This window comes from Guillardia theta (assembly GCF_000315625.1).
Source record: "Guillardia theta CCMP2712 unplaced genomic scaffold GUITHscaffold_5, whole genome shotgun sequence".
NCBI classification, from domain to species: domain Eukaryota; class Cryptophyceae; order Pyrenomonadales; family Geminigeraceae; genus Guillardia; species Guillardia theta.
The window spans coordinates 73968-96312 of NW_005434669.1; the positions used below are offsets into that span (position 1 = coordinate 73968).

Here is a 22345-nt window from a genome sequence, read left to right on the forward strand (position 1 = left end):
AGGTTTCGGAAAGGGGGTTCGAGACTGAAGGGGAGGGCAGAGGAGGAGCAAGAGACTGAGTGCGTTTAAAGACCTCTCGTGACTTCTCTCGCATGTAGGAATTCTCATCATCGATCGCTCGCAGCTGCTGTGCTTGCGATTGGTTTGTCTCCTGCAGCTCCTTGATTTGCTTCTCTAGCATGTTCACCGTCTGCCTTTGCTGTTCCACCTTGATCTTCCTGCAACGCTCCTGTTACTCCCTTCCCACGCTGAGCATCATGTCTTACCCTTCAACGTTGAGCTCTTTCAGCAATTGATCGTTTCGCTCCTCGACCTCCATCACTTTCCTCTCTGCCTCTCTCACCCTCGCCAGGACTTCGTCGGAGTCTGCGGGCTGTCCGGCACCACGTAATTGAGCTCGGAGCTGCTTCTTGTCCTCTTCAAGGATCTCAGCTCTCTGCCGAAGTCTCTCGGCTTCTTTCTCCATCCTCTCTTTGTCAACTGCCACCAAGTCAGAGGATGAAGGCAGGAAGAGAAGCTGGAGCACCTGCATGCTGCTTCTCCAGCGTCTCGTTCTGCTTGCGAGCATTTTGCAAAGAATTTTGCAGCTTCTCAACTTTCGCTTCCAGTCGTTTCTCGGACTCCCACTTTCGCATCGCGTTCTCTCTCTCCCCCTCCGCTCCTCCTCGTGCCGGCTCAGGCACTGTGCTCGGCCTCTCGGCCCGGGAAGAAGTCGCTTCTCGGATCTTCTTTTCCAGCTCTAGGATCTTGCTCGTGTCTTGCTGGGTAGAATTCTCGAGCCTCTTGACAGCCTCCTGGGCTTCTCTCTGCAGCCTCTGCGCCTTCTTGAGGTCTGTAGCTTGACGGCGGATGGTCGACTCTAGAGACTCTTTCTCCTTGACGAGATTGGAGCTCTTCGTCTGCTCCTCCTCCAGCTGTTTCTTCACATCGCTGAACCTTGACCTGAGGGACGTCAACTTTGACTCCAGCGCGTCAACTTGCTCTTTGAGCTTCGCCGACTGCGCGACCAGGGCAGCATCCGTTCCATCCCCTGCGGGACCTCGCATCCCTTCCACCTCAGCCTTCGCCTTCACCTCGGCAGCATCGAGCATTTCCTGTTTGAGCGATGCGATGGCAGATTTCATTTCCTGTCGAGAGGAAGATGAGCAGGGGGAGGGGAAGAGACGATGAGATTACCTGCTGCTTCTTGTCCTTCTCTGCCAGCTGATTCTTGAGCTTCAGGACCAAAGTTTCCAGCACCTGCCATGCAAGGTCAGCGCAAGCGGAGGTATATGCAGAAGAGACTCACCTGACTTGGCTTACGGCCCTCCGACTTCTTGATTTCTTCATCTTTGATCTTTATCTCCTCTTCCTTCATCTTGAGGTTCTCTTCCAGCCTCTCCTTCGTGCGTGAAAGCTCTTCGTTCCTCCTGTTGAGACTCTGCAGTTCGCCGTTGAGGGCAGAGATGACCTGATCCTTCTCAGCAAAGATGGCATCAGCATCAGCAGAGGCTGTGCTGTGGAGAATGTTGATGTTTCCATGCCCGGCCGTGCGAGACCGCAGGTTAGAAAGCGCTTCCTGTGTCTTTGCAGCCAACTTCTCCCTCAGCTCCTCGATCGTCGCGTTGTCCAGCTCCTTCTGGCTCATGTACTCTTCTCTCGCTTGTCGGAGCTGCTCCTGGTACTTGGTGATCATCTCGTTCTTCCTCTTGTTGTTCTTCTCGAGCCTCTCAATCGTCAGCCTCGCCACCTCCTGCGTGTGTTGAGCGGCTTCTGTGAGACCTGCCTGACTGTCGCCCATGTCAAACTTCGACTTTACCTCGCTCTCTCCTCGATAGGAAACATCCTCAAGATCCTTGTTGAGCCTTTCGATCTCGTCCTCCTTGTCCTTGAGCTTCTCCGTTAGGGCGATCAGCTCGTTTCTCATCGCTATGATGGCTTCATGGTCCATCGCTCGCGCCTCAGCTGCTGAAAGTTCCGGCGGCACCTCGACCTTACTCTTGGAGGAGTGAGAGGAGGGGACTCTACGTAGCGTTGCCCTGCCCTCCATCGCATGAGACATCATCGAGCCCTTCCCAGGCATCATGTCTTCTCTCGCTGCGAGCTCCAGCTCCTTGATCTTGCTCTTCAACGCCTCCATTTCAGTCGCTCTCTTGGCTTCAGCTCCATCCTTCTCCGCCTGCAGGATTATCACCTGCTCCTCAAGCTTTCTCACTTCCTTCTCATTTTGCTGGCACAAGTGTTCCAGATGATTCTCACGCTCTTGCATCTGACGGACTTGCCGTGAAAGCCGAAGACTCTCGAGCTTGTAGCTTGTCAGCTCGTCTGTCTGTTGGGACAGGCGTTGGAGCACAGGCTGCATGTTGGAGCTACCGGAAGCACCGCCAGCTTCCCGCAGCTGCTCCATCAGCTGCTTAGCAAACGCCTTCTGATCGTCCAGCTGCACCTTGAGCGAGGCCGCCTTGTGCTCAGCATCCTCGATCTTCTTCTTCGCGTCCGTCAGATCTTCTAGAGCCTTCTGCTTCTGGTCCGTCAGGTCTCGCAGACTCTGCGCCCACTCGTCCGCCTGGTCGAGGGAGATGGAGCCGGCAAGTCGTGCCCTCTGCTCCTCCACTTGGCGCTCAAGGGCTCGAATGGTGTTGTGCGACTCGTCGGAGATCGAGAAGACTTGACTGCTCTTCTTCTCCAGCATCTCCTCCAGGCGGATCGCGTAATCGTCCATGCGAGCAAGTTCCTTGTCCAGGTTGGAGAGCTTCGACTTCATCTCGTGGATCTGCCGCTCGCGGTCCATCACCTGCCGCTGCAGAGCTCCAGTCTCTGCGCTCTCATCGGACTCGGAGTGGAGCCGGGAGAGGCACTGACGGAGGGCGTCAAGCTCCTCCGCATGCGCCATGTGCAGCTCCTCCATTGCCTTCGCCTGATCAGTCGCGAGGTCCGCGATCTCTTGCAGCTGGCTGACTTTGATGTTGAGCTCCGAGATTTCTCCCTCCTGCGCCTGCATTTTAGTTTTCCACTCCTTGGCCTGCTCGGCGGAGATGCTTCCCTCCATCCTCTGCCTCAGCTCGTTCTCAGTCTCCTCCAGCTCGTGGATGCGAGAGACGTGCTCGATGGACTCGTCCTCTAGAGCCGCGATCCTCTCCTGGATCCTCAGGTTGTCCTTCTCCATACTCTGCATCCTCTCCAGCGCCAACTCCGCTCGGCGGACGGCATTTCTCTCGGAGACCTCAAGCTTGATCACTTTCTGCGAGAGAGCAGCGAGCTGCTGCTGGTTCTGGTTGGAATCTCCTGTTGCCAGCTGCTCCAGGCGGGACTCCAACGACGAGGCCTTCTCGCTTGCCTCCTGCAACTTCACTTTCATCTCCGACATGTCCTGCTCAGTCCTCTCCGCACGTTTCCTGAACGCCTCCACAGAGGCGCGCTCCAGCAGAGCCTTGCTCTCTCGGCTCAGGATGGCTTTGTGCTTCTCTTGCAAGATGATGTGATCATACTTCAGCTTGTTCCATTCCTCCTTGCTCACGGTCTCAGTGAACCTTCGCTGGAACTCGTTCAATCTCCTCTCATCCGCTCTCTTGGTCCTCTCAAGGACGCCAATACGATGCTTCAGCCTTTGTTCTTGCCTCGACATCTCGATCACCAGCTCATCGTATCTGTTCCTCAGCTGCCTTGCCTCTTCGCTCTTTAGCTTCGCAACTCGATCAGCAGTGTCCTGGTCAGCTTGAATGAGAATCAGGTTCCTCTCCGACTCAATCAATTTCCTTTTCACATCGTCTGGATGAAGATTTTCAGAGAGGTCTTGAAACTTCCTCAAAGCTGAAAACGCTTTCTTGCTCTCTTGCTCGCTCTTGTCTCGCTCTGTCGCTAATTTCTTCCGCAAGGCTTCAATCTCTGACTCAAGTCCTCCGACCTTCTGTGCGTATTCTTTGTAGATCAGGAGCTGTTGAGTCTTGATAACGTCGAGATCTTCTCTGTTTCTCTTCATCTCCTCCTTGCTCTTGGCGAGCTCATCTTCCTTGTTGCCAAGATCATCCAAAGTTTGTATCAAGTATGCGTTCAGGTTTCCAATCTCCTGATTGAGCTTCTGCACAACTTCGTAAGACTCCTGAGACACGACCTCAGCAGTTTGCAACGACGTTGCCCCTAACGTCGCCTCCTTCGACGTCTCTTGCGGAGTCGAAACGCTTCGAGCTGGTTGGAAGGCTACCTGTGTGGAAGCAATGCCAGCATTCATTCTGATCTTCTTCAGTTGATCCCTTGCATCGTCCCTCTCTGACCTCACTTCCACCAGATCTTCAGTCTTCCGTGTCAAGTCCTCGTTCAACCTGCGGATTTCTGACTCGCGCGACTCGATTCTTTCCTTTGCAATGTCGTAGAGGTTCTGCAAGTTCTCCAGCTGTTTCTCAAGTTGCGCCACTTTCTTCTTCGGTGCTTCAACGAATTCAACCGTCAGGTCAATCTGACTCTTGCGCGAGTCTCCGGGAGACGCGTACACCGCATTCCCGTTGCTATCAAGCAGATCAAACCAGCCACTTGTGGATCCTCCCCAAACTTCCTTGTCCAACTTGCCAAAGTCAGAGACGCGAAGCTCGACTTTGCCGAGCAATTGACTGTCGTCTTGAAGATTTTGGGGTCCGACTTCAAAGACATTCACAACCATGACATCTGTATTCCGGTTCTGCACGACGAAACTGAACGACTCGTCGAAGGACGGATTGTTGGTGTTCGACTGCGTCTGGCTCTTTCGAGTGTCTCTTGACTGCTTCGTCGAAAGACTCAAGTAGCACCTCTGTCTTGGCAGATTCTTGCAAGACCTTACATGCACCTGAAGGCTAGCTTCGTTTCCTAACTCTCCTTCCCTTAGCGCCTTGGACAGCTGCTCTACAATATTGTTCGATCCGAACAGCATCGGAGGAGGTACGTAAGACATAGCAGCACGAGACGGTGTCCCCTGCAACAGCGGCTGGCCCTTGGAAGCTTCTGGCTTCCCCGTGCTAGATCCTCCTGATGGTGTTCGAGTGCCCCGCCCACCTCCCGACTGTGAACCAGCAGCAGTAGATGAAGAAGACTGACCATCACCAGCCGGTTGCAAACCTGAGGAAGCAGCTTGAGGAGCAGCTGAAGGAGCAGCTTGAGGAGCAGCTGAAGAAGCAGCTTGAGAAGCAGCTGAAGGAGCAGCTTGAGAAGCAGCTGAAGGAGCAGCTTGAGGAGCAGCTGGAGGTTTTCCAGCAGCACGGGAGGGCTGGTTTCCTTCGCTGACATCCATAGCATCGGTAGCTGCTGCAGCTTCCTCTGGTAGAGCTTGTTCTTGCACGTAAGGACCAGATTGAGAGAGTTGTTCCATGTAAGCGAACTGCTGGGAGTAGGCCTGTGACAAGCCATCCTTAAGAGCTTGCAGGTCTTGAATAGCTCCTCGAATCGTATTTTTACTCCTGAGGTCGTCTTCAAGAGCCTCGTTCTTCTCTAGAGCGTCTGAGAGAGCTTTCTGGGTCTCCTTCAGCTCTCTCTCTTTCTCCTCCAGCCTCTGTTCCAGCTTGCGCACCCTGTTCTTCTCCCCAGCTGAAGGTCCCGAGTCCATCAGAGGCCCGTCGATCCCACTCTTGAGCTGTTCAGCGAATGCATCGAGCTTTTCAATGTCAGCAGCCGACATTCCGAGCCGAGCAGCTCGTTCTCCCCGCTGCAGAGACAAATGTCGAAGTTGCGATTTCATCTCCAACCGCTCAGTCTCGAGGGCCTCAACTTCTCGCTCGAGCTGCAAGGTAGCTGCTTTCGCCTTCTCCAGTTCCATCGCAGTCTTCACCTTGTACGCTGAGATGTCCAGGCGGAAACCTGGTTTGTGATCAGTCCATTCAAGTTCACTGCCTTGATCGAGCTCGTTGACAGGCAAGAAGTCCACGTTCTTGAGAGAAGGGTCGATGCGCTTTAGCTGATCTCGAAGTAATCTGACCTCTTCGTACAAGTCTTCGATCTTCCTCCACGACTCATTCAGATCCTTCATACGGGAACTGATCTTTCCATGAGAGGTCTCGAGCTCACGTTTGAGCTCCCTAATCTTACTCATTGCATCAGACAAGCCAAAGGTCCCACTCTCGAGCTTGGAAATGTGGCTCTCCAACTCAAGGATCTGGTTTTGAGCATCGGCAAGCTGATTCTCCAGGTCTGATTTTCTCCTCTCTGCTTCGTTCATCTCCTCTTGACGCGCAAAGAAAGCAGTCCGAACTTCATTCTCACGAGCACGATAATGCATCTGCATCCGTTTTTCAACTTTCTTCTCTTCTTCAGCAGCTTTGTTCAACTGAGTTCGAATGGTCTTGTTTTCTTTTTGCAGCTGGACGTATTTATCAAGCAGCTCACTCTTCTCTGATTGCAACTGCTCGATCTGATTCTGCATTTCTTCTCGTCTACGTTCAGCCTCATTGTGCTTCTTCTCAGCTTCCATCTTTCGGATTGTGGACAGCGCTTTCTGAAGTTCAGCTTCTCGTGCGGCAAGTTCGCCAGCTCTGTGGGCGGACTCTTCCTTCAAAGACTTCACCTTTTGAGAGATCTGCTGCATGAGAGCCTCGTGGTCTTCTTCCCGCTGATCTTCTCGAACCGTCAACTCCGCAACTTTGTCTCTCAGCTGCCTGTTCTCGGACTCCAGATCTTCTTTTGTCTTCGTGACTTTATCCAGAGCTGTTCGAGTGGTTTCCAGCTGCTCACTGACTGACGCACGATCCATTGTGATTAATTCCAGCTCATCTTTCGTAGTTTTCAAGGCATCTTCAAGTTCGCCATTTTTCTCAGTAATCGCCTGGATTTCCTTGATATACTTGAGGACGTTCTTGGTAGATTTCTGCTTGAGTTCATTCGCTTTTGCGCCCTTCCTCTGGAGATCTTGCTTTTCTACTGTGAGATCCTCTACCTGAGTCTCCAGCTCCCTGATTTGACTCTTCAGATCATCAAGGTCTCTCCGGGCCTTGCTCAGTTCAGAGTCCAAATCTTTAGTTTTACCAACCTCGTTTGCCAAGTTCCTCTTTGCAGTATTGAGCTCTTCCTTGGTTGACTCAAGTTGTCTCTCAAGTATCTTGACTTCTGTGTCTGACCTCAGTGTGGACGATTGGAGAGGAGTATCGCCTCTAGTGCGACTAGCGGCGTTTGTTGTGTACGCTGCTTCCAGCTCTTGTGTATAGCTCGACATCTCTTCGTCCATTTCAGCGATTTTCTCCAACTGAATTCGGTTCTCATCCTTCGCTTTCTTCAATTCGTCCTTGGTCTTCTTCAATTTCTTCTTCGTGTCGGCATGTCCGTCCTCCTCTTCCTGGAGCTTGACGGATTTGATCTCCATGATGACCTGAGCAAGTTGGAACAAGTAAAGAGCATCGTCGATTCCCAGTTTCTGTTCTTCCTCAGAAATCTTCCATGAAGAAACAGAGTCAAAGAAGCCTTCTGCTTCGTCCATGAGTTTGTCGCGGAGATCAGCATTCTGATTCGAATCTGCTTCTAGGAGCTTTGCAATGAGGTCTTTGTCGTTCCTTAGCTGCTGTACAAGCTGCACATCCACGTTTTTCGTTTTCTTTACGAAAACAGTCTCGTCTGCTTCTGACGACATCCTTGTCTACAGAAGCTCGATCTTTTCAAACGAAGAAAACACCTGTGGAGCAAAACCGTTCAGAAATGCAAGACAACCGACAAACCCCACTACACTCGCTACCTCCTTGCAGAATTACTTGGAGATTGATAACACTATTTCTCGTAAAGATGCAACATCTCCACATACTACAATTATCTTACCCTCATGCATTCTCGCAACTCAACATTTGAGAGTACTCCAGATAAGACCTCAGTATTGTTATCGTACACTTTCCGCTACTGCACCCAATCTTACAATGTTCTCCCTCCAGTTTCTTTCTCATGCTCCTTCTGCTCTACCTCCTGATACCCCTGATCCTGCTTCTCATCCTGTCCCTCCTTGCCCTCCTCCTGCTGCTCCTCCTGCGCCTCATCCGATCACTAGCCAACTTACCCGCCATTATGGCGCCTTCAAACCGGGGGCCCACCCCTGACCCACCCCTGGATTTCCATTTGCATTGCGGGGTACTGAATGCCCTGGACAGTGAGCTATGAGAGTAGGGGGTGATAGTTGGTACCTTTAGGGGTAGTGGATCTAAGGGTGGTTTTCAAACTCTCGGAGCTACAAGCATGCCTCAGTGTCTCAGCTCAGGATCGACAAATTGTGCTGCCTTATGATTTGTGTAGTAATCTCTCCTGAGGCGGATTTGATAGTTCTTTTATTTTAGTTAGAACTGCTACTGCAGGATCTTTTACCCCGATGATGAGTAAAAATGTTCTAACATCGCATGAAGTTTGTTGCATACCAGGAAGGGGGAGAGGGAGGCATGTGGGGATGGAAAAGAAACAGCAGCAGGCACATTTGAATCATACCACGTACATCACAACAATCTCAATCATATGATGCTCATGCTGTCATGATCGATTGCATGATGATCATCTCCCCATCTTCATCAAACATTACAGATGCAAGTTGAGTTCATAGCTCGCTTTGCAGATGCTTTGGTAATGCTTCGTTATCAGCTCTCACGCCATCTTCCAGGATGTCGATATCTTGAGGAAGCGAACCTTGTGCATATCGGGTGAACTCGCAAGGCAATCAGCGCAAAGATGAGGGATGGGTTCTTAGAGGCCGTTCGTTCAAGGTGACCTTTGGCTTCACGCATGGCTTCTACTTTTACATGTAACCGATCGAAACTGGCAGGAACGCCGTCTACCAGGAGAGCAGCTCCTTTGTCACGGACAATCAACGTCTGATACAACAGGTCGAGGGCCTCAAGAGGCAACTTCACAAGTACGAGCATGCTTCTCTCTCAGCTGCTCCAGTTCCCGCGTTGCGATCTGGTCCAGACGAGCTCGAAGACTGCATGAAGCTCTCCCCCCTCCTTTGGCCTCGTCTGGCATTCGGAATGCTGCAGAAACTACCGCAGATTCAGGATGCAGAGTTCGTTGAAGCGGTGCGAGCAGTCTGTGCTGAAGCGCAGGAGCAGTGGCAACGGGAGGCGGAGGGAGGGAAGCAGCATGATGGAGATGCGTCTCGCTCATGCTCTCCTGCTTCTGTTGGTGAAGTGATGAACAAGTTCGCTACGCACATGGCCAAGTGCATGATGCTGCGGGGTGATGTCAACCTGCACATGTTGCAGCGAGGATTGGTAGGAGTACCGTGCATGATATATCCCCTCCTTACACTGCATCGCAGAAACGTTTCAGGCAGCTCATGCTCGAGATCTGCTGGTCCAGAGCATCTGAGAGTGACCAGACCCTGGAAGCCTCGCAGATGGGGGGGAGAAAGGAAGTTGCACCAAACCTGAGGGTGCAAATGAGCGGAGAGTATCTAGAGACGCACCAGAAAGTCGCGCAGCTAGAGATGACGCTGTTCAGTACTCAGTCTGAACTCTTCTCTACATACCAACAGCTTGCAAAGAGTGGGAAAGAGATCGCAGCGTTGAGGAAACAGCTGTCCTCCTTGCGAGCTGACATGATCATCATGCAGAAGCAGCTGGCAGATGAGATCGACCTGTTCAGCCAAGTGAAGGAGGAAAACAAGGTTCAAGCTGAGATCATCAAAACTCACACCATCGTTGCTCAACAGCAGACGGCTCTCAAGGAAGAAATCGCGCTGCTCTCCGAGGATCTCGCCGCTGCAAACTCAAAGAGCAGCCTACACGAACGGAACCATCACACCGTGACTCAATGTCAACATGAGTACTCCCTTCTCTGTGATAAGTTGATGTCTCTCAGCAAGAGCTCGATCCACGAGCTTGTCAAGTGCAAGTCTTGTCAGTACGACATCTACAACCTTCAGGCAAAGTTGCAGAACTTCATCGTGGAGAATCTGTCGCAAGATCAGCAGCAGGTCGTGGAGTTTCTAAAGCAGGAAGTGTTTTCCCTCCTCCTCCGATACGACAAGGAGGATGCTCAACGGGACCCAGAAGACGCAGAGGTGTCTCTTGACAAGCTCTGGCAGGCGCTGGAAGACATCGAGCTCGATAGGAATCACATTGACAGGACTTTGAGGAAAAATCTAGCAGATGCAGAAGAGGAGAGCAAGCAGATGTCGGATCGTCTCTACACCAACTCCTCTCTCCGCAAGGAAACTCGTAGCATCTCCCTCCCCAGCGCACCCAGGTTGTGCCTCCTCCTCCTCCTCCTCCTCCTCCTCCTCCTCCTCCTCCTCCTCCTCCTCCTCCTCCTCCTCCTCCTCCTCCTCATGAGTGGTCTCACCTAACCTGCTCCTCGTCCACCAGCTCAGTTTCAGACGGCGACGAAATTCCACGTTATGAGGCAGAGCGACAAGGAGGGATTGGAATGTCGTTCAGCACTGGGCAGGACGGGAATTTCTACATCATGGGGTTGAGAAACGGCTCGCCAGCTGCTGTTTGTGGGCAGATCAAGGTGGGAAACGAGCTGAAGGAGAGCTGAGAGGAGGAGATGAGGTAACTGCTCGCTGTCTTTGACAGGCGGGGGATATTCTCCTCAATGTCGATGGGGTCGACGTGGATAGAGCAAGCAGATCATACGGTGAATGTCATGCTCCTGATGGTGATGGCGATGTTAATTTTAATGTTGATGGTGATGGTGATGGTGATGGTGATGGAGAGAGGATGTTTGTTATGGGACAAAGCATACATTAGAGAGGTGGCATGTGACATTGTCGATGTCAGGAAAACATCTTTCACAGCTGGACGTTGCGAATCTTCTACGTGGGCCGGTAAACATCTGGAGATTGTGGAGGAGGAGGAGGAGGAGGAGGAGGAGGATTGGTCATGAAGATAACGATTTGACAAAGGTTGGATCGAAAGTGAGAATGAAACTTTCAAGAAAAGCAGGCGAAGGTGAAAAACTACCTTGTCTTTAGACGTCTTCCCCACCTTGCTTCTTCTTTTCTTTCGTTCTGACTTGATTACTTGAATAGATGCAGATGACGGTCAGTGATCGATCCATCACTTTCCCCCACTCTCTCTCACTCTTTCATCCCCCTCCTCCATCCTCTCTTGTACGTCACTCTTCCTTCACCTCCTCCCTCCTCCCTCTTCGTTTCCCCACTTCATTTCTCATTTCTCTAAATTGCCGTTGCATATGCGTCTCCAGTGTCTGGATGTTACGAAGTTACTCTCATCAGAGTTCCGCTCGATGGTGTACGGAGTGCAGGTGCAACAATCTCCTTCCTCCCTCCGCCCTCCCCACCTCCCCTTCCCTCCTCCTCCTCTTATCTCTCTCCTCTCTCCTCTCTCCTCTCTCCTCTCTCCTCTCTCCTCTCTCCGCTCGCCTCTCTTCTCCTCCTCCCCTTCCTTCTCCTCCTGCTTCCCTCTTCCCCCACCTCTACACGCTTCCTCGTTCTCTCCTCCGTCTTCCCTCATATCTCTACAGGAGTGAACTCTCCTCGGCACCCCGGCCCATCTCTTCATCGCAGGCCTCGTGGGCTCTTTGCCTTGCAGCACTCGCACAGCTCCTCATCCATCTCACCTTCTCCGCTTCAGAGGAGGTGCCAGTCCTTACAACTTTGTTCACTCCTCCGTTCCACCTGCTGTGTTACATTCCCTCTACTGCTCCTGCTCCTGCTCCTGCTCCTGCTCCTGCTCCTGCTCCTGCTCCTGCTCCTGCTCCTGCTCCTGCTCCTGCTCCTGCTCCTGCTTGCTCCTGCTCCTGCTCTGTTTTGTCGTGCCCTGTTGTTCTCTTGGTGTACTTCATGTACATATTTCAACTTCATCGTTCATCTCCTCCTCTCACCCTCCTCTCTTCTCGCTGACTCCTATCTCTCGCAGTGACGATCAAAAGCGACACTCTAAGTCATGAAGCTTCATTGTCTCATCTCTCCTTCAATCTCGTCTTATGTTCGCATCTCATAATAATTCTCTCCCATCCTTGTCCAGCTACTCCCTAGCTCATCTGCAGGGAGAGTATAAGGGTCCAACACCTGCATTCCATTCTCAAAACACAATGCTGGCAAGTGTCGAGCGTTTTCTTACAGCGCAACGAGATTCATGTAGAGAAGCTGTTTGTAATGAGATTGTTAGATCAAACACGTCAGCTGCTCAAAGTGACTTCACCTGCAATTCTGGCGGAATGAAGTTAAAGTTGATGTATTGCGCAATCGGCCAAATCTTCCAGTTCAAAACCTGAGACGACGAGAAAAAGTTGAGAACAATTAAAGTCTGCTACATCTCCACCTGTGCTGCCCAAAATGTTTTCTTCAAGCTCTCAAACACCTTGTGGGATGTCATTAACAACAGCAACTCAATCTATCTTCGACTCACTCCCTTCCAACTCTGACCCGAAATTTTGTATACAAAACTCATCATGATCGCATTGAACATTGGCCCGTATAGAAATCTGTCAAGGATGATCTGACAACAAACGTCACAAGAACAAACCGCACGAGCTCTCAGAGAAGCATATCAATCAGCGTCGACTACCTTGTATAAGATAAGAAGTTGACCCTTGATCCTCACTTTATGGCCGTTGAGAAATTTCAGCCATGCATGTCCCATAGGACCACTGAGGAAAGTGCCGAAGAAAACAAAGGCAAGCAGCTGAAGACACAAAGTCATCCATGAGACGAGGAGACTGCTGCCTGCATGTCACCTTGCGATAGATGAAGCCCTTCTGCTTCCCTTTCATCATCATGATTGCCTGCGCTCCACAATTCCCCGTAGCCATGAGGACTCCTGCAACAGGTCACGTCAGAACATGGCGCCAAAACTCCACATGGCCACCTGTCGTCAAGCACTTTGTCCTGAGAGGATGCGTCTTGTTCGCGTTCACATACTTCTGCCATAATGCCAACCAGACGTTGTTGTCCGACACTTCTATCACCCTCCGCCCCTCCTTCGCCGCCTTTTCCCCTGCCACATTCCGCTGCCTGACATCGCTCGGCTCCCCTGCATTGCTCGTTGACATCAGGGAGGATCTGCCATGGCAACAAGTCACGAGACAACATGACCAACTCAGAAAGGTGTCCGCAACGACTCCGTCAGCCATCTCGAACATGATTTTCAAACTGCCCCCTTTAGAAATTTTTCTCCCTCAATTCCCTTCTCTCCTCTCCTTGCCTTCTCTTCCCTTCCCCTTCTCTCCTCTCCTTCCCCCTCTTCTTCTGATCTCCTCTCCTGACCCTCTCACACGTTCTCCTGTCTTCCTCCTCGTCGTCTCCCCCCCCCTCCCCCCCCCCAACTTGTTTCCTGTCCATTTTCGGCTACGTACCTGAGCACACCTGCTTGTATCTCCTACTGCCCTGCCGTCCCTCTAATGGAAAACTGAATTTCTCTGCTGTCCTCCTGGTGTCCCTCCACGCCATGGCCGAACTCAAGGCGCTCGGGGAAGCGCATGGCGTTATGCTGCGGTGAGAGATGGAGCAGCAGGAGGGAGAGCAGGAGGGAGAGCAGGAGGGAGAGTAGGAGGGGAAGCAAGTGAGCAAGAGCAAGAGCAAGAGGGGCAAGCATGACCTCTCGCTGCAGAGCATCGCTGGGGAACGGGACGCGGGGAAGAGGGATGTTTGCTGACGAGGACATGTCACCGGGAGAAGTTGTGATCTCGGTCGTCATGGCTCGATCTTGAAGCTTGAGGGTGACGAGGACGTCCAGGTCCCTTTGGATCTGTGCATCATCAAGCAGCTGGATGCGGCGGATTCAGGTGAGGACCTGGAGAATGGAGGGAGGTTGAGGGATCATGCAGAAGGGCCGTCGGAGGGGACGAAGAGAGAAACGGAGTACGAGCTGAGTGAGCAGGAGAGGAAGAGCATGACCTGGGTCGCCGAGCTCTTCTTGACTGCTGACCTGCTCTCCGCCATCTTCTCCGATGATGGTTAAGTCTCTTGTCCTTGCCCCCCTCGCTGCCCCCACCCCCTCCTTGCTTATCCTCCCTCTCCGTCCTCGTCCTCCCTCCTCATTTATCTGCCGGTATGGAACAGCCCTCCCGCTCCGTTCCCTCCGATTCTTCCTCCTGCAGATTTCCCGACCCTCCTCTTGTTCGTGACTCTCCGTTGCCGTCCCCAGATTCAAACTTCTGGAAGGAGTACGCGAAGATGCTTCCTCCTCCTGACTCGCCGTTTCCTCTCCTCATGCCCAAGGAAGATCTCGCTGCTCTGTCAGCTTGCGACTCCGTCCTGGTGGACACGATAAACAGCCATCGGAAGAAGCTCAAAGGTGGTGGTCGCCCTGCGGTGATGCAAGTGAGACTAACGGGTGGAGGAAGAGGGATGGGAGAAGCAGTTCGATATGCCCTGTCCTCCTCCTCTCCTGTGGCTCAATGCCTGCGTCATTTCTCGCTGCTTCCACATCTGGAACAAGGACGCGGTAGATTGACAAGTAAGATGCCAGGAAGTCTCTGTCGTAATAGACGGCAGGTGATGGCGTGGATGACGCCGTTTGTTGACATGGTCAATCATTCGTATGACAAGAACTGTGTTCTTGCAACGAGTGACAATGCCATTGAGATCAAAACGGACAAGGCTGTGAGTCGTTTGACTTGTACATGTCAAGAGAGTGACTCTTCTGCCAGATCAAGAAAGGCGACGAGATTCTCTTCTCCTACGCTCACTTCCCAAACTCTCACTTTTACTGGAGGTAATCCTGTAAGATGCTCTTCCACAGCACAATCATAACGGGGATCGAGATGAAGGGAAACTTACAGCAGCATGTAACAGGTATGCCTTCTGCCTGGAGGAGAACGAGTCGGATGTCCTTGAAATAGAAGGTCAGGATGTGACAACTTTGCTTCTGCTCGTGATCGATACGAACAGGCGGGATCAGAGCTCACCAAGTCCTCTTTGACAACTTCCTGACAACTCGCTCTCCCCCCCCTCCTGTCCTTCAGCAGTCGATCAAGCTGGTTGAGCTCCTCCACTACCTTGAATGTCGCAGAGTGATTGAGTGACAGAAGACTTGTCCTTCCAATGTCTCAGAGGAGGTGCAGGAGCAGGAACGAACCTCAGTACAGCAGGTGAGAAGGGATGAGGGCGAGAGCGGGGGTCGGAGGAGAAATGACATGACTGGCAGACGATGGAGAAGATAGATTCGCTAGTGGGAGCATGCGATGAGTTTTTGAAGACTCGAGAAGATAAACGAGAGGTCGCCCTCCTCCTTGCTTGTCCTCCCCTTGGTCATCCTCCTCCTCTTCAACCTCCTCTTCAACCTCCTCGCTGGTTCACACGTTTGCACCCGCAGGTGTGTGAATATGTGAGGTTGAGGAGAGGCTTGCTGGAGTCCTGTAGAGATCTGCTGGGGGGGTATGAAAAGTTCTTGTCAGGAGAAGGAACAAAGGAGTGAGTTAAGCGAAGGAGAAGTAGAAATAAGTTCTCTGATGGAAATTTTTCAACGGTTCTGTAATTACACAAATGTACACTCCGAATGCAAAGAAGGAGGACGGGAGTCAAAAGACGTCGTCAAACACAGGGTCAACCTCGATGCGGTAATCGATCGATTTTGATCGAAGTTTGCTGACGATCACAGTTAAATGAAGGACAGTCGACTTCATCACAAAGAACAATACAGCAACAACCGTACAACCAAGAAGATCCTTACCTGTGCGTGTTGTCAAAACTGACAACAAGTTCCCCGCGAACTGGAAGCTCCATCGTTCCCGAAGCGCTCCCGTTCTGCGAGCAGGTGACCAGAGACCGAGCCGTTGCTTCGTCACCTCAGCCTTGAGCTTCGTCATCTCCATAACACACAAAGGCGGGCCCCCCTCTGCAGGATGCAAGAACGCCTCCATCCCGATGCCAAAATCGTCGACGACAACCTAACGCCTCCTCCTTCACTTCCCGCATGCCACAAGAAGGATACCGCATCACCTCCCATGCCGCTCTCAGTCCGTTGCAGGGAATATCGATATGCAGCTGCTCCTTGCTTCTCGCATTCACCTTGATCTGTCCAACGTCATCCCTCTTCCTCCAGATTCGCAACTTTACCTTGACCATGTCCGACTGTGAAGAAGATGATTTGGTACCTTCCGACTCCACCAACCCGCCAAGCTCGGTTGGAAGGAGCTTCCAAGCATCTGGCCCGGCTGCACTCCTAAGGAAGGGGCAGGTGGAGGCGGTCTGCAGAGAGTTAGAGAGAATAAAAGAGGCGAAAATACTGTGCTCACCATCGATGGCGTCAAACCTTGATGAGAGGGGCAGATCACAATCTTTTCCACGAAGTTCCTACACGAGCAGTTTACGAGCATCAACTCAACAAGGAAAGAGTTCTTACTTCGACATGAAGAACGAAAAAGCATTCATGACAACCCTCATGTACCTTGGAGCGTTCATGATGAGAACTCTCCCTAACAGTTGGGGGTGAATCAACGAAGAGTACTGCAAATTCCAGAAATCAAGGATTAAAAATCCGATCGGAGGCATTTTCAAACCTTGGAGGCCTCTCCTGCAGCCTGTTCTCGCAAAACGCGATTACTTGAGAAAACAAGTGGGAAAATATTTTCCTCTTTTACCTTGGCAAATCTGCCATCCCTCCGAAAAATGGAGAAGTTGTCAAAGTCTAAGATCGCAATTATCTTGATCAGCTTTCTTGTTTGCCTTGTCCTTGCATCACACAATTGGAACAAGAATTCCTGCAAGATTTTCTTTGAGAAAAACAGAATCACATAACAACAAGGGATAATCTTACTCGGCCAAGGCTTATGTAGTTGACAACTTGCTCATGTGTGTAAATATTCATGATCCCCTTTGAATTGAAGTGACCGATCCGAAACTGCAAAACGAGCAATATGGAACGTGAGATGGCTCTTCAACATATCCACAAAATTACGTAGATCAGTGGTTCTTTGCCGTCAAGGTCTCCAATGTGCGAGATCTTCACAAAAGTCATTTCTCATTTTACAAGGATTAAACAACCTTGAATTCATCGAGTTTCTCAACATTCGGCATAACCTTGGTGCTGATGATCTACCTATGAAATCAGTTCTTGTACTGAAGGAAAAGGGTGCGGGAGGGGCAACCTCTTGGATGCATGCATCGTTCTCCTTTCTAAACTTAATTCTCTCTCTGATGGCTTTCTCCGCAGCTGTGAGCCCCTCTCTGTCAACGTCTGGGATTCAAGCAATCAGCTAGGTTGAGAGGAGAGCGCTGCTTAGATAAGGGGTTAATCTCACATGACAAAACATAACGCAAGATGAATATCTCGTCGAACTCTTTTGTCTTAGGCAATATGTCTGAGACCTGTTGGATTCGTTTAGTTTCAACCCCCCTCGAACACATGCCATACTTTCTGTTGGAGGAATTCTATCTGGCTGCGGTAGTTGCTGAGAAGCTGCATTGAACGTCAACAAAGTCAGCGGAGTTCTGTGCTACACACCGCGTCTACGTCTTGCCGTTGATGCATGGATCCCTTGGCTTGCTCTAGCAAAACTTGTTGATAGCGCAACCCCTCGTCCAGGGGTGACATGAAGAGAAATAGCAAGAAGGGCAGGGGTTCAAGACATATCAGTTCATGGCGAGGAGGGAGAAAGGGGGAGGAAAGGGGTGGAGAGCGAGGAGAGCGATTGGAAGGGGGACAGGAAAGGAGCTCGACGAGCGTATTCCCCTTGGGACGTGACTCAGTCATGAGAGGATGACGATGTGGTCAGCACTTCCTTTTTTTTTTAGAGTACCTGTGCATAAAACAGGGATTTCGTGGGGGAAGGACCGGGGTAGTCATGTCTAAAACTTGAGAAAAAAGCATTTGTTCGGAATATTTTTAAATCGTTTTATAAGACTCGAGAGGGAAAACCGAAAAATAAAGGACCTCTCTACCACCCCTGGTATCGATCGTTTCCAATGCTCCTGGTTCCCAGTAGACTTAAAGGGGTGATTAAACTATGGTTGGTAAGGGTAGTATTGACTACCCCACCCTACATTTTTGGCCCATGACTCCAAACATGACTCGTCTCATGACTAGTAACTCTCCAATACAATTTAAAAAATAATTTCGGGGTTCCCGTATTTAGTTCTCCAATTTTCAGGAAATTGCGCCAGATTATTTTCAAATAATAAGAGATTTACTGAAAGACTTACCTCAAATAAAACGAGAAGCAAAAGAACACTTTGAAAGTTGTCCCATGACTCCTTTCAAAAATTGTCAATCTAAAAATAAACCAAGTTTCCCTAGCAATTTTGAAAAACTATATGATTCAGTTCAAATATAAGTCAAATAATATCAACTTTTGAGTCCACTTTCCGATTCTCGGACTCTCGGACGGCATGCCACCGTCCGAGGCGGGCCGAGTAGTGACAGTGACCGGCTGAGTGGCCCGGGCGCCGCGCCGCAACGTGACGGACTGTCCTCCCGGGCGCCGTGTTCCGAAGTTGAATCATCAACTTCAACTTGGCTTTGGGCTATGGCACCGTCCAACGGCGAGAAGAGAAAAGACAGCGAGAACCAAACCCAATCCTGCCGACTGCTGTCCCCCAAACTTAACTGATACGTCAAGTTCAATGTGACTTGGCGAGGCCCTCAGCAAACAACTTCAAGCCCGGGCCTGCCAGGCCCAATTGAAGAGGCCGGGCTCAGCGGCTACTACGCCGGTCCTGCCCGGCCAGTCCTGGCACTGCGGCCGGGCGCGGCGGCGCCGCACCGTGAGGCATCCCGCCGTGAGGACGGAAAGTCACGCCGCCCGGCCGGCCGCCGGGCGCCGGGCCCTGAGTCACGGTGCCCCGGCCGGGCGGAGCCTTCAACGTGACGGATGGTTCCAGACCGTACGGTCACAACGAACCGTACGGTCACAACGCCGTGGAATCATCGAGTCGATCCGACCTGAGCTTCGGAATATTATAGATGGGACTTGCCAGAGATAGACTCGGACCCGGGATCTCGGAGGCTCGTCGGATCGGACCGCCGGTCCCGGCGTCGACGGTCTCAGTCTCACGGTCACTGAGTTGAGGCTGTGCCGCGACAAGACAGAGTACTGGAGTTTGCGACTACTATCCTGCCTCACACAGTACACTGAGTGCACCTGATCTCCATCGCCGGAGACTGGCAGGCTTGTTCCCGGAGCAATAAGTAAAGTGTTACCCGTAGAAATAGTAACTACAGTACCAGACTTGTACAGAGTCTGCCATGCTATGATGCTAAGAGTTTAGCGGCATCGAGCAGCAAGATAATTACTTCAACATTCTTTCCGAGTCACCGACAACTAACCCGGCCCGGGCTACTAGTAGGCCGCTACCACCCGAAATGAATCTTTCAGAGATGTAATTTAATGATCGCGCACTGAGTTTTTCCACAAATATACGACACTGTCTACACTACATTGATACAGAACTACAAACGGTTCGAAGCCAGCAACGTGCACCCAATTATCAATGGTACTCATGCTCCCCAGAACAATTCTCATATGAGTCGTCCTCAAACGCAGCACTGCACTTCTCCGCAGCGAGCCTAGAGACCGACTGAGAGTAGCCCTTGTCCTCGTCGTAGGACTCCGCGGCCATGAAGCACGGCTCGTTTGCCGATTACGATGTACAGGAGTGAGGCGCTGCCCGCGTGTTGTGCCGCTCAGTGAAACTTACCCTCTGCCATGCATCCAGTCAGCCCTCACAACTTGACCACTTCCCACCATCGCAGACGAGACAACAGCTGTCATCAGACTCTCGGATGCCGCCCCCCTCCCGCCCCCTCCCCTTCTCTGCTCCCCACAACCACGAGTCAAGTCATCCTCTGCCCGGCCGGGGGCTCTAACCCCCTCGCCCTCATGAAGCATCAAGCACACTGGCAGCCGGCTTATTACCTTTGACTGTGTTGAAGCCTACCCGGTTGTCTGTCCTGCAAAGCCGGCATCATTCACTTGCAGCGCTATGAGGCGGCTGAGGGGGAGACATACTCGTAGGCCTTCTTCCGGATGATGGAGTCGCGGATCACCTTGTCCGTTAGTGAGGCGACCGTGTCGATCTCTTCCTCTATCACAGATTGCCGTCAGTGCGTCAGATCCAGCATGGCTGAAAGCCATCGACGTCTTACCGGAGAGCCCACGGCGGCCGAAGTTGGCGGAAGCTCGCTGGGGTGCGAGGAGAGATTTCTTGAACGCACTAGAGCGAGAGCCGTTCCTCCCAGACACATCAGTGACGACGATGCCGCCAGTGCGAAGCTCCCAGTTGGAGTCTTGGCCCTTGGACGAGCCGAGAATAGCATTGGCTGTAGCTGGTGGGCAAGGCATGTGTGAATGCTTGAACGATGTAGCGATAAAGCATACATGGCAGGGCGGCGGCGCCGAGCAGCATGGCGCCCAAGACAGCTCGCCGAGAGAGAGCGGCAGAGTCATCGTCTGATGAGCTCATGACCGGGCCACGGCAGAGCGAGGTAGAGCTCTACGTCACCAAATCGTTAAGCAAGTCACCACATGAGACCAAGCATGTTCCAGCACGCGGTGTGTGTGTGGATGATACCTGTCGGAGCTTGAGGGAGGCTCCATCAAGGGAGGGCGAGAGGGAGAAAGAGGCAGCAGAGGCCACGAGGGCGGCGAGGGCGGCAGATCGGAGCATGGAACGAAGCGTGTGGTGCGGGAGGGGAGAGGGCATTTCTTTTTATAGATGGGTGAGCAGGGAAGCAAGCCTGGTGGAGGAAATGGAGAAAAGGGGGGTGGTAACGAGGAGGGTGGGGTCCGAAAGATGAGAAAAGCAAGGGTGGTTGTCAGCACAAGGTTGGAATCACTTTCAAAGCAGAGCTTTATTAGAGGGTCCGATCAGAGTGACTGTCACGTACTGTATTATTAGTCGGGCGGCGACGGCTTACGTGATCGGCGATCTACTACTGGTGACCGGGCCCCGGTTCACCGTGGCACACCACTGAGCAGCTTACTTGATCGTACTGATGACCGCCAGCCTAGCCTTACTAGTGCTGAGGAACTTGATTGCGGCTTTATGAATTCAGATATCAGATACAGTCTAGTCTCATTACATTTGAAGATCATGAGTCAGACGGGGCAACTTGATAAGCCAGAGTAAGCCGAGTCAGATGACTTACGGTTAGGGACCACCACCCTTGCTTTTCTCATCTTTCGGACCCCACCCTCCTCGTTACCACCCCCCTTTTCTCCATTTCCTCCACCAGGCTTGCTTCCCTGCTCACCCATCTATAAAAAGAAATGCCCTCTCCCCTCCCGCACCACACGCTTCGTTCCATGCTCCGATCTGCCGCCCTCGCCGCCCTCGTGGCCTCTGCTGCCTCTTTCTCCCTCTCGCCTTCCCTTGATGGAGCCTCCCTCAAGCTCCGACAGGTATCATCCACACACACACCGCGTGCTGGAACATGCTTGGTCTCATGTGGTGACTTGCTTAACGATTTGGTGACGTAGAGCTCTACCTCGCTCTGCCGTGGCCCGGTCATGAGCTCATCAGACGATGACTCTGCCGCTCTCTCTCGGCGAGCTGTCTTGGGCGCCATGCTGCTCGGCGCCGCCGCCCTGCCATGTATGCTTTATCGCTACATCGTTCAAGCATTCACACATGCCTTGCCCACCAGCTACAGCCAATGCTATTCTCGGCTCGTCCAAGGGCCAAGACTCCAACTGGGAGCTTCGCACTGGCGGCATCGTCGTCACTGATGTGTCTGGGAGGAACGGCTCTCGCTCTAGTGCGTTCAAGAAATCTCTCCTCGCACCCCAGCGAGCTTCCGCCAACTTCGGCCGCCGTGGGCTCTCCGGTAAGACGTCGATGGCTTTCAGCCATGCTGGATCTGACGCACTGACGGCAATCTGTGATAGAGGAAGAGATCGACACGGTCGCCTCACTAACGGACAAGGTGATCCGCGACTCCATCATCCGGAAGAAGGCTTACGAGTATGTCTCCCCCTCAGCCGCCTCATAGCGCTGCAAGTGAATGATGCCGGCTTTGCAGGACAGACAACCGGGTAGGCTTCAACACAGTCAAAGGTAATAAGCCGGCTGCCAGTGTGCTTGATGCTTCATGAGGGCGAGGGGGGTTAGAGGCCCCCGGCCGGGCAGAGGATGACTTGACTCGTGGTTGTGGGGAGCAGAGAAGGGGAGGGGGCGGGAGGGGGGCGGCATCCGAGAGTCTGATGACAGCTGTTGTCTCGTCTGCGATGGTGGGAAGTGGTCAAGTTGTGAGGGCTGACTGGATGCATGGCAGAGGGTAAGTTTCACTGAGCGGCACAACACGCGGGCAGCGCCTCACTCCTGTACTTCGTAATCGGCAAACGAGCCGTGCTTCATGGCGGAATTTGTTCCTTGCGCTTGGCCGCGGAGTCCTACGACGAGGACAAGGGCTACTCTCAGTCTCAGTCGGTCTCTAGGCTCGCTGCGGAGAAGTGCAGTGCTGCGTTTGAGGACGACTCATATGAGTATTGTTCTGGGGAGCATGCCATGATGAGTACCATTGATAATTGGGTGCAC

The 22345-nt window shown here is 52.2% G+C and overlaps 6 protein-coding genes across 6 annotated transcripts; 3 read left to right on the forward strand and 3 right to left on the reverse strand.

Moving 5' to 3' along the window:
• Positions 1-8631: 8631 nt before the first annotated feature.
• GUITHDRAFT_100535 (hypothetical protein) lies at positions 8632-10443 on the forward strand (the record flags this gene model as incomplete). Its single annotated transcript, XM_005840471.1, has 4 exons — positions 8632-8666; positions 8726-9173; positions 9221-10149; positions 10341-10443. The coding sequence occupies 4 exons, from the start codon at positions 8632-8634 to the stop codon at positions 10441-10443; spliced, it is 1515 nt and encodes a 504-aa protein (XP_005840528.1).
• A 1408-nt stretch (positions 10444-11851) lies between these two features.
• GUITHDRAFT_132665 (hypothetical protein) lies at positions 11852-13810 on the reverse strand (the record flags this gene model as incomplete). The annotated part of the gene is made up of 10 exons (XM_005840472.1): positions 11852-11938; positions 12072-12140; positions 12192-12230; positions 12279-12368; positions 12438-12554; positions 12607-12689; positions 12738-12931; positions 13252-13358; positions 13467-13616; positions 13766-13810. 10 exons carry the CDS (start codon positions 13808-13810, stop codon positions 11852-11854), a joined length of 981 nt encoding a protein of 326 aa, XP_005840529.1.
• Positions 13811-14114: 304 nt separating this feature from the next.
• Positions 14115-15367, forward strand: GUITHDRAFT_150215 (hypothetical protein). The gene is made up of 9 exons (XM_005840473.1): positions 14115-14165; positions 14215-14315; positions 14366-14473; positions 14521-14585; positions 14666-14715; positions 14762-14850; positions 14899-14961; positions 15018-15089; positions 15186-15367. Exons 2-9 carry the CDS (start codon positions 14238-14240, stop codon positions 15285-15287), a joined length of 627 nt encoding a protein of 208 aa, XP_005840530.1. The 5' UTR covers positions 14115-14165; positions 14215-14237; the 3' UTR covers positions 15288-15367.
• A 23-nt stretch (positions 15368-15390) lies between these two features.
• Positions 15391-17342, reverse strand: GUITHDRAFT_100538 (hypothetical protein; the record flags this gene model as incomplete). Its single annotated transcript, XM_005840474.1, has 16 exons — positions 15391-15457; positions 15543-15616; positions 15658-15707; positions 15760-15886; positions 15929-16060; positions 16108-16165; positions 16215-16318; positions 16372-16392; positions 16453-16572; positions 16629-16712; positions 16770-16814; positions 16856-16906; positions 16960-17048; positions 17113-17179; positions 17226-17270; positions 17316-17342. The coding sequence occupies 16 exons, from the start codon at positions 17340-17342 to the stop codon at positions 15391-15393; spliced, it is 1161 nt and encodes a 386-aa protein (XP_005840531.1).
• Positions 17343-19687: 2345 nt separating this feature from the next.
• On the reverse strand, positions 19688-20476 carry GUITHDRAFT_132667 (hypothetical protein; the record flags this gene model as incomplete). The annotated part of the gene is made up of 4 exons (XM_005840475.1): positions 19688-19760; positions 19819-19894; positions 19956-20160; positions 20381-20476. The coding sequence occupies 4 exons, from the start codon at positions 20474-20476 to the stop codon at positions 19688-19690; spliced, it is 450 nt and encodes a 149-aa protein (XP_005840532.1).
• A 638-nt stretch (positions 20477-21114) lies between these two features.
• GUITHDRAFT_132668 (hypothetical protein) lies at positions 21115-21903 on the forward strand (the record flags this gene model as incomplete). Its single annotated transcript, XM_005840476.1, has 4 exons — positions 21115-21210; positions 21431-21635; positions 21697-21772; positions 21831-21903. The coding sequence occupies 4 exons, from the start codon at positions 21115-21117 to the stop codon at positions 21901-21903; spliced, it is 450 nt and encodes a 149-aa protein (XP_005840533.1).
• Between the last annotated feature and the right edge of the window lie 442 nt (positions 21904-22345).

What these genes read in the sequence shown, in the direction of transcription:
- GUITHDRAFT_150215 (XM_005840473.1), top strand. Translation starts at nt 14,238, where the DNA reads ATGCCCTGTCCTCCTCCTCTCCTGTGGCTCAATGCCTGCGTCATTTCT. An exon ending in AACGAACCTCAGTACAGCAG is followed by an intron (nt 14,962 to 15,017) that starts GTGAGAAGGGAT and finishes CATGACTGGCAG; the next exon opens with ACGATGGAGAAGATAGATTC. An exon ending in CTCGAGAAGATAAACGAGAG is followed by an intron (nt 15,090 to 15,185) that starts GTCGCCCTCCTC and finishes TTGCACCCGCAG; the next exon opens with GTGTGTGAATATGTGAGGTT.